This window comes from Chiloscyllium punctatum, chromosome 15 (assembly GCF_047496795.1).
Source record: "Chiloscyllium punctatum isolate Juve2018m chromosome 15, sChiPun1.3, whole genome shotgun sequence".
NCBI lineage: Eukaryota > Metazoa > Chordata > Chondrichthyes > Orectolobiformes > Hemiscylliidae > Chiloscyllium > Chiloscyllium punctatum.
This window is the reverse complement of record NC_092753.1, coordinates 170,603-186,594: the sequence shown is the minus strand read 5'-3', so window position 1 is coordinate 186,594 and position 15,992 is coordinate 170,603. Positions and strand designations below refer to the sequence as shown.

The following is a 15,992-nucleotide window of genomic DNA, read 5'->3' as shown; positions in this document are numbered from 1 at the left end:
TGGAGAAAGTCAGCAGACCCGGCTGTAAAGATTGGGTCATTAAATATATTTAAGACTGAAATAGACAGATTTTTATTTAATCAGTAAGGGAATCAAGGGTTGGGGAAATGGTAGGAAATTGTAATTGAAGACTATTACGTGGGTCACGATCAGACTTGAAGGACCAAATGACCCACTTCTGTTCCAATGTCTGGTGGTCATCTAGACATCTATCAACTATACACTCAGTTTACTGTTTAGTTTCCTCCACAGGCTGTAGGATGCATCATTAGCTGATTGTTTTGTTATTGAAAAGATTTTTTTTTGGCTTGTCTGGGTTTTGGGTATAAACTGAACATTCCTACAAAAAATCTGTACAAGCTCAAAGGACTGAACAGCCTCCTTCTGTCCTGTTGGAGTCGATAATAAACCACACCTTCAACTTCCGGCAGTTCTGAACAGCTCAAATTTCAACAAAAGGGTTTTTAATCCTTATCAATTACAAAGAGCCCATTTACAGTACCTGTTCTGTCCCATGGAGGTGATGAGCCAGTAACTGTCGAGCTGTTAACTGTAAGGCAAATTCATGACTTCAGATCAAACAATATTTTGACAGCTGAACCCTGCCAGCAGCATTCATCTGTAAATAGTTCTTAGGTTAGGCCATGGCCAAATAAGTTTAGTAAAATAAGCTTGTTAAGGACCATGTTGGAGAATGTTCATTTTTTCTTGCTTTAATTGATACAACTACTCCCTTCAACAAAGCACTTAACAAGGTTTGTCTGTGCTGATTTAAATCAACATCTATTCCCAATACAAGTGATACACAGTTTATGTGATTCTGGTTGTAATTGTAGATCTGGAGGGCACTATGTCCACTGGAGGGCAGCCCTAAGGACAAGTATTTGAACTACCAGAGGTATGAGGAAGTTAAATTATTTTTACTTCATGCATTTCAATCAATGTATCATTGTCATCTTCAAAATAAAAATCTCTCAAACACCTACTTTCATTACCTGTCACAGGTGAAATGGCTGCATTGGTAAAGGAATTGCCTGTAAAAGGATTACAAGTTGTTAGGCAGGATGTAAATTTTCATTCATATGGACTGTGATGTGGCGAGATATGCTTTTTAAAAACACTTGATTAATATTTCTTCTACTATTGTTGCTGTTTCGGAGTACGCCACATCAATTGCATGCTGTTTTACATGACAATTTTGTGACAAATACTCCCTCTCTGTCCAGAACTTTGCATGCAGCTTAAAAAAGATGCTAATGGTAAATGGATAGAGGGCAGAAGCGGTGGAATTGGTGCACCAATGGTACAGGTGGTGTTCAGAAACACAAGTACATGTTTTTAGATCTAACATTCAACACCTTCACATTTTCTACAGGTTTGTAACATTAGGTTTTAAACTGTCCACAGATTATGGCATATATAAATTTATTTCTACAGAAATAAATTACTCCACATCCACAACAGTTATATAATGTTCTGAACAGTTACAAAGTGCCCATTTTCTTTACCTGTAGTGTTTGGTGGAGATGATGTCCCATTAAGTGTCATTCTGTTCTCTGGAAGAGAAGGACATGACTTCAGTTCAGACAGTCAACAGCCAAACCCTGCCCTCAACATTGATCTGTAAATCATCCTCATGTTAGGATACAGTTATAGTTATTTTAATGATACAAGGTACTTAAGGACCATTTTGTAGAATGTTCAATTTTTCTTCAGTTTATTAGATACAACTATTCCCTTTAACAAAATATTTAACAAAGTTTATGTGTGCTGATTTGAAGCAATATCTATTCCCATTACAAATGAATAGACATTTTTGGTGATTGTGGTTGCACTCATGGTCTAGAGGCAACTGCAGCGACTGAAAAGCAATTTACATTGATAGGAAGGAGAAAATTTACATTCAACAATTTTATCCATTGATGTTCATTTGCCATTTTCAAAATGTAAATCTTCTGAACAACAATCTGTCACAGGTGATGTGGTAATTTTGCAAAATTGTTACTTGCAATTAAAAAGATGATAAGCAGATAGACTAAATATGGAAGATTTCATCTTGACAATCTGTGGAACTCATCTGGTGCTGTGGCCTTTTATCGAATCAACATGAAGGCAGAAATCAGGTCGAATATACAATCTGTTCCAATTTTGTTCTAAAAACTGTCCACCTTTACTGATGTTGCAAAACTAACATCTGTTGATAACAGCCTGGACCCATAATTTGTGCCCACCATCAAGAAATCATAGACAATACATTCTGCCATTAGATTTCTACTGTATACAAGTGTCAATACAAAAAAGGGCATTTTCCCAATTCAGGGAACCAAATTGGTTTCACTGGGCCTTTATTCCAGGAGTCTTAGTGGTTTTGAAAATAGTGCTGATGCATTATGATGATGTTTGGGGAATACATGTTTCCAATGAAAAAGCTAGAAACTATGCCGCTTTAATCTAAAGAAAACCATTTATTGGCTCTTGACGTTATTTACAGTTAAACTGTTGCATTGAATTAATCAGAATTTTTCCCTCTCAGTTTCCACCTATGTGTGGTCTGTCATGACTTGACATCATTGACGAGACTGACTAACAATGTGCATTATAGCTATTATAATAGTTTATTGTATATTTTTGAATCTTTCTTCTTACTGAAAAAACACTTCACATTTTCACCCAAACCTGTTCAAATCCCTCAGATTCTCTTGCACCTTGAATTTGAATAGGAGTCTGTTAAAGAAATTTATGGTCTTCGAAAGAAAGATCACTCCTCCTCCTTTGACAAATGTAAAATTTAATTTCCTACCCTGAACCAGAGTATCTGTGCACCAGAAATCTTCTGGGAGGTTTAACGACTTCTCTGAAGAAAGATACATCTTATTCTTTAATTCATTGACCTCTCAGACCCTTGCAGATTGGGATGGCCAGGTTTCACATACATGCCTCATGGATGGTCGCTGGAGTAAATGGCATGCCTGTGATGCTTCTTTTCCAACTCAGAGAGAAGCAGAGAGAAATAGAGATGGCTTCACCATCTTCTCACTCCTTCTGATTTATTGCCAACAGCCTTTAATTCTACAAATTGGACCATGTGCAATTTGTGGGTCTGGTGAATTGCTGTGTTTGGCTTGCAAAGTTCAATCTGCCTTCTATCGTCACAGCTTTGACCAATGAATGAACCTCTGCAGATGGCAAGTATTGTGAATATGTTGATCCTGCAACCTCACTTGGACATGGTTTCTTAAGTTCCTTGCTTATTCTCCCCGATCTATGGTTATCTATGAGCTGGTACAGGTCACTCATAAAGCAGTCAATATTTTCTTTGTTTGATGAAGGCGTTTCATATGCTTTCCTTTATTGGTCAGAGTATTGTGTACAGGAGTTGGGAGGTCATGTTGCGGCTGTACCGGACATTGGTTCGGCGACTTTTGGAATATTTTGTACAATTCTGGTCTCCTTCCTACCAGAAGTATGTTGTGAAACTTGAAAGGGTTCAGAAAAGATTTGCTAGGATGTTACCAGGGTTGGAGGATCTGAGAATTTGAGCCCTAGGAGAGGTTGAATACGCTAGGGCTGTTTTCCCTGGAGCATCGGAGGCTGAGGGTTGACCTTATAGTGATTTATAAATCATGAGGGGCATAGATAGGATAAATAGACAAAGTCTCTTCCCTGGGGTGGGGGACCCCAAAACTAGAGGGCTTAGGGTGAAAGGGGAAAGATATAAAAGAGACCTAAGGGGCAATTCCTTCACGTACAGAGTGGCACATATATGGAATGAGCTGCCAGAGGAAGTGGTAGAGGCTAGTATAATTGCAACGTTTAAAATGCATCTGGATGGGTATATGAATAGGAAGGGTTTGGAGGGATATGGGCCAGGTGTTGGCGCGGGGACTAGATTGGGTTGGGATATCTGGTTGGCATGGACAAGTTGGACTGAAGGGTCTGTTTCCGTGCTGTACATCTCTATGACTCTAATAAGAAAAAATACAGCAGATAATGAAACTCTGAAATAAAAACAGACAGTACTGGAGAAAGTCAACAGACCTGGCTGCATGGGTCGAGTCATTAAATATATTCAAAGCTGAAATAGACTTTATTTTTTAATTTGTAAGGGAATCAAGGGTTGGGGAAATCGTAGGAAATTGGAGTTGAGGACTATCAGGTGGGTCATGATCAGACTTGAAGGACCAAACGACCCACTTCTGTTCCAATATTTGATGGTCGTCTAGACATCTACCAACTATACACTCAGCTTACTGCTTAGTCTGTTCCACTAGCTGTAAAATACATCAATGGTTGTTCATTTCATTACTGAAAAGATATATATTTTTTGCTTGTCTGGGTTTCAAGTATAACTGAACACTTTTTCAAAAAACCTGTACAAACTCAAAGGACTGAACAGCCTCCTTCTGTCCTACTGGAGTCGATAATACATCACACCTTCAACCTCCAGCAGTTCTGAACAGCTCAAATTTCAATAAAAGGTTTCTTAGTCCTTATTCGGTACAAAGAGCCCATTTACAGTACCTGTTCTGTCCCATGGAGGTGATGAGCCAGTAACTGTTGAGCTGTTAACTGTCAGGAAATACAAAACGTTAGATCAAACAATTTTTTGACAGCTGAATCCTGCCTGCAGCATTTGTCCTCAGGTTAGGACATGGCCAAATAATATTAATAAAATAAACTCGTAAAGGACCATGTTGCAGAATGTTCACTTTTTCTTGGTTTAATTGGAACAACTACTCCCTTCAACAAAGCACTTAACAAAGTTTGTCTGTGCTGATTTAAAGCAACATCTATTCCCAATACAATTGAATTACACGTTATGTGATTCTGGTTGTAATTGTAGATCTAGAGGGCACTACATCCACGAGAGGGTAGCCCTAAAGACATGTATTTGAACTACCAGAGGGGTGAGGAAGATGAATTACTTTTATTTCATGCATTTCAATCAATGTACTTCTGTCATCTTCAAAGTAAAGATCTCTCAACTACCTATTTGTCTTAGCTGTCACAGGTGAAATGGCTGCATTGGTAAAGGAATTGCCTGTAAAAGGATTATAAGTTGTTAGGCAGGATGTAGATTTTCATTCATATGGACTGTGATGTGGCAAGATATGCTTTTCAAAAACACTTGATTAATATTTCTTCTGCTTTATTGTTGTTTTTGGAGTATTCATCATCAAATGCATGCTGTTTTACACTATAATTTTATGTGACAAATACTCTCTCTGTCCAGAACTTTGCATGCAGCTTAAAGGAGATGCTAATGGCAAATGGATAGAGTGCAGAATCTGTGGAATTGGTGCACCAATGGTACATGTGGTGTTCAAGAAACACAAGTACATGGTTTCAGATCCAACGTTCAACACCTTCACATTTTCTACAGGCTTGTAACATTAGGTTTTAAATTGTCCACAGATTATAGCATATATAAATTTATTTATACAGAAACAAGCTCTTGACATGTTATATTACTCCACATCCACAACAGTTATATAATGTTCTGAACAGTTACGAAGAGCCCATTTTATGTACCTGCAGTGTTTGGTGGAGATGATGTCCCATTAAGTGTCATTCTGTTCTCTGGAACAGAAGGACATGACTTTAGTTCAGACAATCAACAGCCAATCCCTGCCCTCAACATTGATCTGTAAATCATCCTCATGTTAGGATACAGCTAAAGTTATTTCAACGATACAAGGTACTTCTGGACAATTTTGTAGAATGTTCAATTTTTCTTCAGTTTAATAGATACAACTATTCCCTTTTACAAAACATTTAACAAAATTTATGTGTGTTGATTTGAAGCAACATCTATTCCCATTATAAATGTATAGACATTTTCAGTGATTGTGGTTGCACTCATGGGTCTAGAGGCAACTGAAGCTACTGAAAAGCAATTTACATTGATAGGAAGGAGAAAATATACATTCAACAATTTTATCCATTGATGTACATTTGTCATTTTCAACTTTTAAATCTTCCGAATATCAATTTACAGTTATCTGTCACAGGTGATGTGGCAATTTTGCAAAATTGTTACCTGCAAATAAAAAGATAATATAAGCAGATAGTCAAAATATGCAAGATTTCATCTTGACAATCTATGGAACTCATCTGGTGCAGTGGCCTTTTGTCGAATCAACATGAAGGTAGAAATCAGGTCGAATATACGATCTGTTCCAATTTTGTTCTAAAAACTGTCCACCTTTACTGATGTTGCAAAACTAGCATCTGTTTGTTAACAGCCTGGGCCCATAATTTGTGCTCACCATTAAGAAATTATAGACAATACATTCTACTATTAAATGTCTACTGTATAAAAGTGTTAATTAAAAAAAAAGGACATTTTCCCAATTCAGGGAACCAAATTGGTTTCGCTAGGTCTTTGTTCCAGTAGTCTCAGTGGTTTTGAAAATAGTGCTTTTGCATTATGATGATGTTTGGGGATTACATGTTTCCAATGAAAAAGCTGGAAACTATGCTGCTTTAATCTAAAGAAAATCATTTGTTTGCTCTTGACGTTATTTACAGTTAAACTGTTGCTTTGAATTAATCAGAACATTTCCCTCTCAGTTTTCACCTATGTGTGGTCTGTCATGACTTGACATCATTGATGAGACTGACTAACAATGTGCATTATAGCTATTATAACAGTTTATTGCATATTTTTGAATCTTTCTTCTTCAGTAGTCTACATTAGAGTGGTGCCAGAAAAGTACAGCTGGTCAGGCAGCATCCAAGGAGCAGGTAGTTTTGAAAATTGTGCTTCTGCACTATGATGATGTTTGGCTATTACATGTTTCCAATGAAAAATCTGGAAACTATGCTGCTTTAATCTAAAGAAGCACATTTATTGGTTCTTACAGTTACTTACAGTTAACCTGTTGCATTGAATTAATCAGATCACATCCCTCTCAGTTTCCACCTATGTGTGATCTGTCATGACCTGACATCACTGATGAGACAGACTAACAATGTACATAATAGCTATTATAATCTTTAATTACACATTCTTGAGTCGTTCACCTTTCCGAAAAAAAAATTCATATTTTCACCCAAATCTGTATAAATCCCTCAGATTCTGTTGTGCTTTGAATTTGAATGGAAGTCTGCTGCAGAAGTTTATATTCCAGCCAGGATATGGTCATTGAAAGAAAAGTCACTCCTCCTCCTTTGTCCAATGTAAAACTTGAGTTCCTACCCTGAACCAGAGTATCTGTGCACCAGAAATCTTCTGGGAGGTTCAATGATTTTTCTGAAGAAAGATACACCTTATTCTTTAGTATCATTGACCTCTCAGACACTTGCAGATTGGGATGGTCAGGTTTCGCATACATGCCCCATGGATGGTCGCTGGAGCAAATCATCCTTAAGTGGCCCCTCTTATGGCACACATTCATACTGGAGTAAATGGGATGCCTGTGATGCTTCTTTTCCGACTCAACTTAAACACAGAGAAATGGAGATGGCTGCACCATCTTCTCACTGCTTGTGATGTATTGCCAACAGCCTTTAATTCTACAAATTAGATCATGTGAAATTTGTTGGTCTGGTGAATTGCTCTGTTTGGCTTGCAAAGTTCATTCTGCCTTCTATCGTCACAGCTTTGGCCAATGAATGATCCAGTGCAGACGGCAAGTATTGTGAAAATGTTTGATCCTGCAACCTCACTTGGACATGGTCCCTTAAGTTAGTTGCTTATTTTCTCCAGTTTATGGTTATCTGTGAGCTGGCACAGGTCGTTTATAAAGCAATCAATAATTTCTTTCTTAATAAGAAAAAATACAGCAGACAATGGAAATCTGAAGTAAAAACAGACAGTACTGGAGAAAGCCAACAGACCTGGCTGCAAGTGTTGGGTGATTAAATGTATTCAAGGCTGAAATAGACTTTTTTTTTAATCTGTAAGGGAATCAAGGGTTGGGGAAATGGTAGGAAATTGGAGTTGAGGACTATCAGGAATTTCATGATTAGACTTTATGGACCAAACAACCCACTTCTGTTTCAATGTCTGATGGTCGTCTAGACATCTCCCAACTATACACTCAGTTTACTGCTTAGTTTCGTCCACTGGCTGTAAGATGCATCATGAGCTGATTGTTTTGTTATTGAAAAGTTTTTTTTTGCTTGTCTGGGTTTCGAGTATAACTGAACACTCTTTCAAAAAACCTGTACAAGCTCAAAGGACTGAACAGCCTCCTTCTGTCTTGTCGGAGTCGATAATAAACCACACTTTCAACTTCCAGCAGTTCTGAACAGCTCAAATTTCAACAAAAATTTGCATGGTCCTAATTAGTTACAAAGAACCTGTTTTGCGCTTCGGCAGGGCGGTGTGGATTTGTTGGGCCGAAGGGCCTGTTTCCACACTGTAAGTAATCTAAAAAAACATGTATTCCCAACACAAGCTCATGTGACTATGATTGTAATTGTAGATACTGTAACCTCTGGAGGGCAACCTTAAAGACAAATATTGTAAAGGGATGATGAAGATAAATTCTTTTTATTCAGAAAATTATCATAGCCTGCATTGCAAAGTAAATCAGGAGAAATTGAGGTCTGCAGATGTTGGAGATCAGAGTCGAGAGGGTGGTTCTGGAAAAGCACAGCAGGTCAGGCAGCATCCGAGGAACAGGAGAAGTGATGTTTCAGGCATAAGCCCCTCAACAGGAATTAGGGCTGATCCTGATGAAGGGCTTATGCCCGAAACATCGATTCTCCTGTTCCTCAGATGCTGCCTGACCTACTGTGCTTTTCCAGCAACACACTCTTGACTCTGCAAAGTCAATCAATTTAATGCATTTCAATCAACATATGGCTGTCATTTTCAAAATAAAAATCCCTCAACTATCTATTTTCATTACATGTCATTGGTGAAATGGCTGCTTTGGTGAAGGAATTCCCTGTCGAAAGATTAGAAGTGTTTAAGTAGAACGTAGGAGATTTTCATTTATACTGACTGTTGTGTGGCAAGACATGCTTTGTAAATGAACTTGATTAATTTTCTTGTGCTTTCACTGATGTTTTCTGAGTATACCACGTTAAATGCATGCTGTTTACATTATACTTCTATGTGACAGATACTTTCTTTGTCCAGAACTCAATGTGCAGCTTAAAGGAAATGTGAATGGCAAATGAACAGAAGGCAGGATCTGTGGAATTGATGCTCCAGTAGTAGAACATAAAACAGTACAGCAAAGAACAGGCCCTTCAGCCCACATGTTGTGCCAACCACTGATCCTCATGTATGCATCCTCAAATTTCTGCGACCATATGCATGCCCAGTAGTCTCTTAAATGTCCCCAATGACCTTACTTCCACAACTGCTGCTGGCAACACTTTATATACTCTCACAACTCTCTGTGTAAAGAACCCGCCTCTGACATCCCCTCTATACTTTCCTCCAACCAGCTTAAAACTATGACCCCTTGTGTTAGTCATTTCTGCCCTGGGAAATAGTCTCTGGCAATCGACTCTATCTATGCCTCTCATTATCTTGTATACCTCAATTAGGTCCCCTCTCCTCCTTTTCTCCAATGAAAAACGTCCGAGCTCAGTCAACCCCTCTTCATAAGATAAGCCCTCCAGTCCAGGCAGCATCCTGGTAAACCTCCTCTGAACCCTTTCCAAAGCATCCACATCTTTCCTATAATAGAGCGACCAGAACTGGACGCAGTATTCCAAGTGTGGTCTAACCAAAGTTTTATAGAGCTGCAACAAGATCTCACGACCCTTAAACTCAATCCCCCTGTTAATGAAAGCCAAAACACCATATGCTTTCTTAACAACCCTGTCCACTTGGGTGGCCATTTTAAGGGATCAATGTACTTGCACACCAAGATCCCTCTGTTCCTCCACACTGCCAGGAATCCTATCCTTAATCCTGTACTCAGCTTTCAAATTTGACCTTCCAAAATGCATCACCTCGCATTTATCCAGGTTGTACTCCATCTGCCACCTCTCAGCCCATCTCTGCATCCTGTCAATGTCCCGCTGCAGCTACAACAGTCCTCTATACTGTCAACGACACCTCCAACCTTTGTGTCATCTGCAAACTTGCTGACCCAGCCTTCAATCCCCTCATCCAAATCATTAATAAAAATTACAAACAATGGGCGGCACGGTGGCACAGTGGTTAGCACTGCTGCCTCACAGCGCCAGAGACCCGGGTTCAATTCCCGCCTCAGGCGACTCTCTGTGTGGAGTTTGCACTTTCTCCCCGTGTCTGCGTGGGTTTACTCCGGGTGCTCCGGTTTCCTCCCACACTCCAAAGATGTGCAGGTCAGGTGAATTGGCCATACTAAATTGCCCGTAGTGTTAGGTAAGGGGTAGATGTAGGGGTATGGGTGGGTTGCACTTCGGCGGGGCGGTGTGGACTTGTTGGGCCGAAGGGCCTGTTTCCACACTGTAAGTAATCTAATCTAATGGAGGCCCAAGGACAGAGCCCTGTGGAACACCACTCACCACTGACTTCCAGGCAGAATATTTTCCTTCCACTACCACTCGCTGTCTTCTGTTGGCCAGTCAATTCTGTATCCAGACAGCTAAGTTCCCCTGTATCCCATTCCTCCTGACCTTCTGAATGAGCCTACCATGGGGAACCTTATCAAATGCCTTGCTGAAGTCCATATATACCACATCCACAGCTTGACCCTCATCAATTTTTCTAGTCATATCCTCAAAGAACTCGATAAGGTTTGTGAGGTATGACCTGCCCCTCACAAAGCCGTGTTGACTGCATTTAATCAAGCCATGCTCTTCCAGATGGTCATAAATCCTATCCCTCAGAATCCTTTCTAAAACCTTGCAGACGACAGACGTGAGACTGACTGGTCTGTAATTGCCGGGGATTTCCCTATTTCCTTTCTTGAAGAGAGGAATTACATTTGCCTCTCTCCAGTCAGGTACGACTCCAGTGGAGAGTGAGGATGAAAAGATCTTTGCAAGTGGCGAAGCAATTGCATTTCTCATTTCCCAAAGCAGCCGAGGACAAATCTGGTCCGGGCCTGGTGACTTGTCAATCTTAATGTTTGACAAAACTTTCAGCACATCAGCTTCCTCTATCTCTATCCATTCCAGCATGCACACCTGCTCTTCAAAGGTTTCATTCACTACAAAGATCGTTTCTTTCATAAAGACAGAAGCAAAAAACTCATTTAGGGCTTCCCCTACCTCCTCAGACTCCACACACAAATTCCCTATGCGATCCCTGATCAGCCCTATTCTTTCTTTCACCATTCTCTTATTCCTCACATAAGTGTAAATGCCTTTGTGTTCTCCCTAATCCGTTCTGCCAAGCCTTTCTCGTGCCCCCTCCTGGCTCTCCTCAGACCATTTCTGAGCTCCTTCCTCACCTGCCTGTAATCCTCTAGAGCTGTAATCCTCCTTCACCCTAGCTTTCTCCACCTTATGTAAGCTACCTTTTTCCTTTTGACGAGAAGCTCCACCGCTCTCGTCATCCAAGGTTCCTTTATCTTACCACTTCTTGCCTGTCTCAGAGGGACATATTTATTCATCACTTGCAACAACTGTTCATTAAACAGTCTCCACATGTCTATAGTGCCTTTACCATGGCTTGTGGTGTTTACTATAAGCGAAGTACATGAGTTCAGATCTGACATTCAACAACTTCACATTCTCTATCGGTCTCTAACATTAGTTTGTAATTTGTCCACAGGTTAAGGCTCATATAAATTTATTTTACAGAAACAAGCTCTTAATGTATTATATTGCTCTATCCCAACAACAGTTATCTAATAATCTGAACAGTTACAAAGAACCTATAATCTGTACCTGTTGTGTTTGGTGGAGATGATGTCACAGTAAGTGTTGTAGTGTTCTCTGTAAGAAGAGGACATGAGTTCACCTCAAACAATAAACAGCAAAATCCTGCCTGCACCATTTATCAGTAAATTGTCCTAAAGTTAGTGCACAAATATACTTTTAAAAAATAAAACAAGCTACTGAAAGTCCATTTTGTAGAATATTCAATTTTTCTTGAGTTTAATTGGTGTAACAATTCCCTTCACCATGCATGTAAGAACATTTATCTGTGCTGATTTGATGCAATATCTATCCCCAGTACAAATTTACAGACAATTTCGGTGATTATGATTGCATTCATGGGTCTAGAGGAAACTTTAGCCACTGGAAAACAATGAGCACTGATAGGAAGGAGAAAATATACATTCAACAATTTTATCCACTGATGCCCGGTTGTCATTTTCAAATTTTAAATTTGCGGTCAATAATTTACAGTTATCTGTCACTGAAGATGTGGTAAATTTGCAAAACGTGTTACCTGCAAATAAATAAATTATAAACAGTTGGACTAAATATGGAAGATTTCATCTTGACAATCTGCAGAACTCATCTAGTGCAATGGCCTTTTATCAAATCGACAAGAAGGCAGAAACCAAGTAGAATATATCACCAGTTCCAATTCAGTTCTGAAAACTGTCCATCTTTACTGATGTTACAAACAACATCTGTTGGTAACTGGTATGCCCATAATTTGTGCCACCATCAATGTCATGGAATTTAATTATTAAGTTACACCAAGCTTTACTGTAAGAGTTGTAATAAGTTATACACTGTGTACATTCTGTCATTAGGTCTCTACTCTTAGAAGTGTCAATACACAACATGGCACTTTTACAATTCAGGGAATCAAGATTGGCTACAATGGACCTTTATTCCAGTAGTCTCGGAGGTTTAGAAAGTAGTGCTTATGATTTTTGGGGAGTGCATGTGAAAGAGGTGGAAACAATGCTCCATTAATCTAAAGAAAAAGATTTATTGGATGTTGACATTATTTACAAGTTGAACAATTGCATTGAATTCATCACAACATTTCCCTCGCAGGTTCCAGGATCTGACATTAAAAACAGAAAAATCTGCAAATGCTGTGTTCTACGGAAGGGTCACTTGACCCAAAATGTTAACTCTGTCTTCTCTCCACAGGTGCTGCCAGACCTGGTGAGCTTTTCCAGCCATTTCTGTTTTTATTTGTGATCTGACATAACTTGTCGTCATTCATGATACAGACTAACAATGTACATAATAGCTATTGTAACCTTTGATTACACTTCATTAAATCAATCATTTTACCACACAACTATTCACATTTTAACCTCATCCTGTGTATATCCTGAAGAATTTTTGAGAGTCAGCGAGTCATATAGCATTGAAATAGAACCTTTGGTTCAACCAGTCTAGCACGATAAAGTTCCTAAAATAAACTAGTCCCACCTGCTACGCTTGACCCATATCCCTCCAAATCTTTCCTATTCAGGAACTTACCAAAGTGTTTTTTAAACATTGTAACTGTATTTACATCTACCACTTCTCTGTCAGTTCAGTTCACACAGAAACCAATCTCTGTAAAAAAAATGTTGCCCCTCATGTCCTTTTTAAAATCCTTGTCCTCTTATGGGGGGCATGACGGCTAAGTGGTTAGCACTGCTGCCTCACAGTACAGGGGTCCTGGGTTCAATTCCTGCCTGTCTGTGTGGAGTTTGCACATTCTCCCTGTGTCTGCGTGTGTCCCCTCTGGGTGCTCTGGTTTCCTCCCACAATCCAAAGATGTACAGGTCAAGTGAATTGGCCATGCTAAATTGCCCACAGTGTTAGGTACGTTAGTCAGGGGTAAATATAGGGAAATGGATTTGGGTGGGGTTTCTCTTCGGAGGGGCGGTGTGGACTTATTGGGCCGAAGGGCCTATTTCCACACTGTAGAGAATCTAATCTTAGCTTAAAAATATGCCCCCTAGTTTTGGACATCCCAACCCTAGGGAAAAGACCCTTGTTCTTCACCTTCTTTATGTCCTTTTGATTTTATAAACCTTAATAAGATCACTCCTCAACCGCCAAAGCTCCAGTGAAAAAAGCCCCAGCCTTTCCAATCTATTCTTTCCAAACCCTCCATTCCTGGCACTGGTAAATCTTTTCTGAACCCTCTGCAGTTTAATAATATCGTTGCTATAACAGGCTGACCAGAACTTTATACAGTATTCTAGAAGTGGCCTTACCAACGTACAATCCAACCCCTGTACTCTCAGGTCTGAGCAATGAAGGCAAGTGTGTTAAACATCTTCTTAACCACCCCATCTACCTGTGTAGGTCTAGAGGATTCTATAACCAAGAAGAATTAAGTACTAGAAAGGTGATAAAGATAAATTGATTTTACTCAGAAAGTTGTCATGGCCTGGATTATAAAGTGAACCAATTTCATGCATTTCAGTCAATATATGGCTATCACTTTCAAAATAAAAAACCTCTGAAATACCTAATTGTATTACCTGTCATAGGTGAAATGGCTGCTTTGGTAAAGGAATTCCCTGTGAAAAGATTAGAAGTGGTTAGGCAGGATGTCGGAGATTTTCATTTGTACTGGCTGTGATGTGACAAGACATGCTTTCTAAAAGTACTTTTAGATTAATGTTCCTGCTGCTATTCTTGATGTTTTCTGAGTACTCCCTTTGTCCAGAACTTTACTTGCAGCTTAAAGAGGATGCTAATGGCAAATGAACAGAGGGCAGAATTTGTAGAATTGACCCTCTAGTAGTACTTGTGGTGTGGGAGAAAGTGAGGACTGCAGATGCTGAAGATCAGAGTCAAAAAGTGTGGTACTGGAAAAGCGCAGCCAGTCAGGCAGCCTCCAAGGAGCAGGAGAATCAACATTTCGACCATAAGCTCTAAAGAACTTAGGATCGAAACGTCAAATCTCCTGCTCCTCCTTTTCCAGCACCACACTTTTTGACTAGTACTTGTGGTGTTCAGTATAAAGGAAGTACATGACTTCAGATCCAACATGCAACAGTTTCCCATTTTTTACAGGTCTGTAACATTAGTTTTTAAATTGTCCACAGATTAGGGCACATATACATTTATGTTACAGAAACAAGCTCTTTATGTAGCATATTACTCTATTTCAGCAACAATTTTCTTAAGTTCTGAATAGTACAAAGAGTCTATTTTCTGTACCTGTTCTATTCATTTCAGGTGATATCCTAGTAACTGTTGTGGTGTTCGCTGTAAGACAAGATTGTGATTTCAGTTCAGACAATCAACAGCCTCACTCAGTCTACAAGCTAACTTTGAAAATTGTCCACACAACAGTGTATATGCAATTTACCTTCTCAAAGCAACATATTTAAGGATTACACTTTTAAATGTTCAATTTTTCTTGTATGCAGAAGGTCCAGATTTTTGCTTCCTACAGTACATACAACCCGTGTGCTTCTATTCCCAGTCAAACCCAGACCTTCTATTGTCAAAAATTCACCAATGAAATCAGGCTAAACAAAAGTAAATCTTGAAATGTTAGTATTAATTCCAAGTTAATCTCACCAACTAAAGCTATGAGATTGACAATTTTCAGAACAACAAATACTTATACAAAGTCACATTCACACATCTACAAACAATCCTATTTATGGCCAAAGTTAAAAATCACACAACACCACGTTATAGTCCAACAGATTTAATTGGAAGCACACGAGCTTTTGGAGTGTCGGTCCTTCATCAAGTGGCTGTGGAGGACACAATTGTATTGCACAGAATTTATTGCAAAAGTTTACAGTGTGATGTAACTGAAATTAAACATTAAAAAATATCTTGATTGTTTGTTGAGTCTTTCATCTGTTCGAATACCACGATAATTTCAGTTCTTTCATATATAAATCACAAAATCTTTTTTTAAAAGTTGCATTCTCAGGTTAGCTGTAACAATTGATATTAGATTAGATTCCCTACAGTGTGGAAACAGGCTCTTCGGCCCAACAAGTCCACACCAACCCTCTGAAGAGTAACCTACCCAGACCCATTTGCCTCTGACTAATGCACCTCACGCTGTGGGCAATTTAGCATGGCCAATTCACCTGACCTGCACACCTTTAGACTGTGGGAGGAAACCAGAGCAAACCCACGCAGACACAGGGAGAACGTGCAAACTCCACACAGTCGCCCAAGGCTAGAATCAAACCTGGGACCTT

The 15,992-nt window shown here is 39.3% G+C and overlaps 1 protein-coding gene across 19 annotated transcripts in view; it reads right to left on the bottom strand.

Annotated features, from left to right (window-relative positions):
• Positions 1-15,992, bottom strand: part of LOC140485969 (uncharacterized) — a 208,805-nt gene that overhangs the window by 101,658 nt on the left and 91,155 nt on the right. For 15 of the 19 annotated variants that reach the window (XM_072584407.1, XM_072584420.1, XM_072584413.1 and 12 more), the window contains 8 exons: positions 14,983-15,030; positions 14,298-14,336; positions 11,791-11,838; positions 5,533-5,580; positions 4,522-4,569; positions 1,509-1,556; positions 987-1,034; positions 503-550 (listed from right to left, as the gene is read on the bottom strand). In XM_072584407.1, the coding sequence (XP_072440508.1) occupies positions 503-550; positions 987-1,034; positions 1,509-1,556; positions 4,522-4,569; positions 5,533-5,580; positions 11,791-11,838; positions 14,298-14,336; positions 14,983-15,030 (375 nt within the window). The remainder of the gene's footprint in view (positions 1-502; positions 551-986; positions 1,035-1,508; positions 1,557-4,521; positions 4,570-5,532; positions 5,581-11,790; positions 11,839-14,297; positions 14,337-14,982; positions 15,031-15,992) is intronic. The other 4 variants (XM_072584408.1, XM_072584414.1, XM_072584416.1 and 1 more) reach the window with 4 other exon arrangements.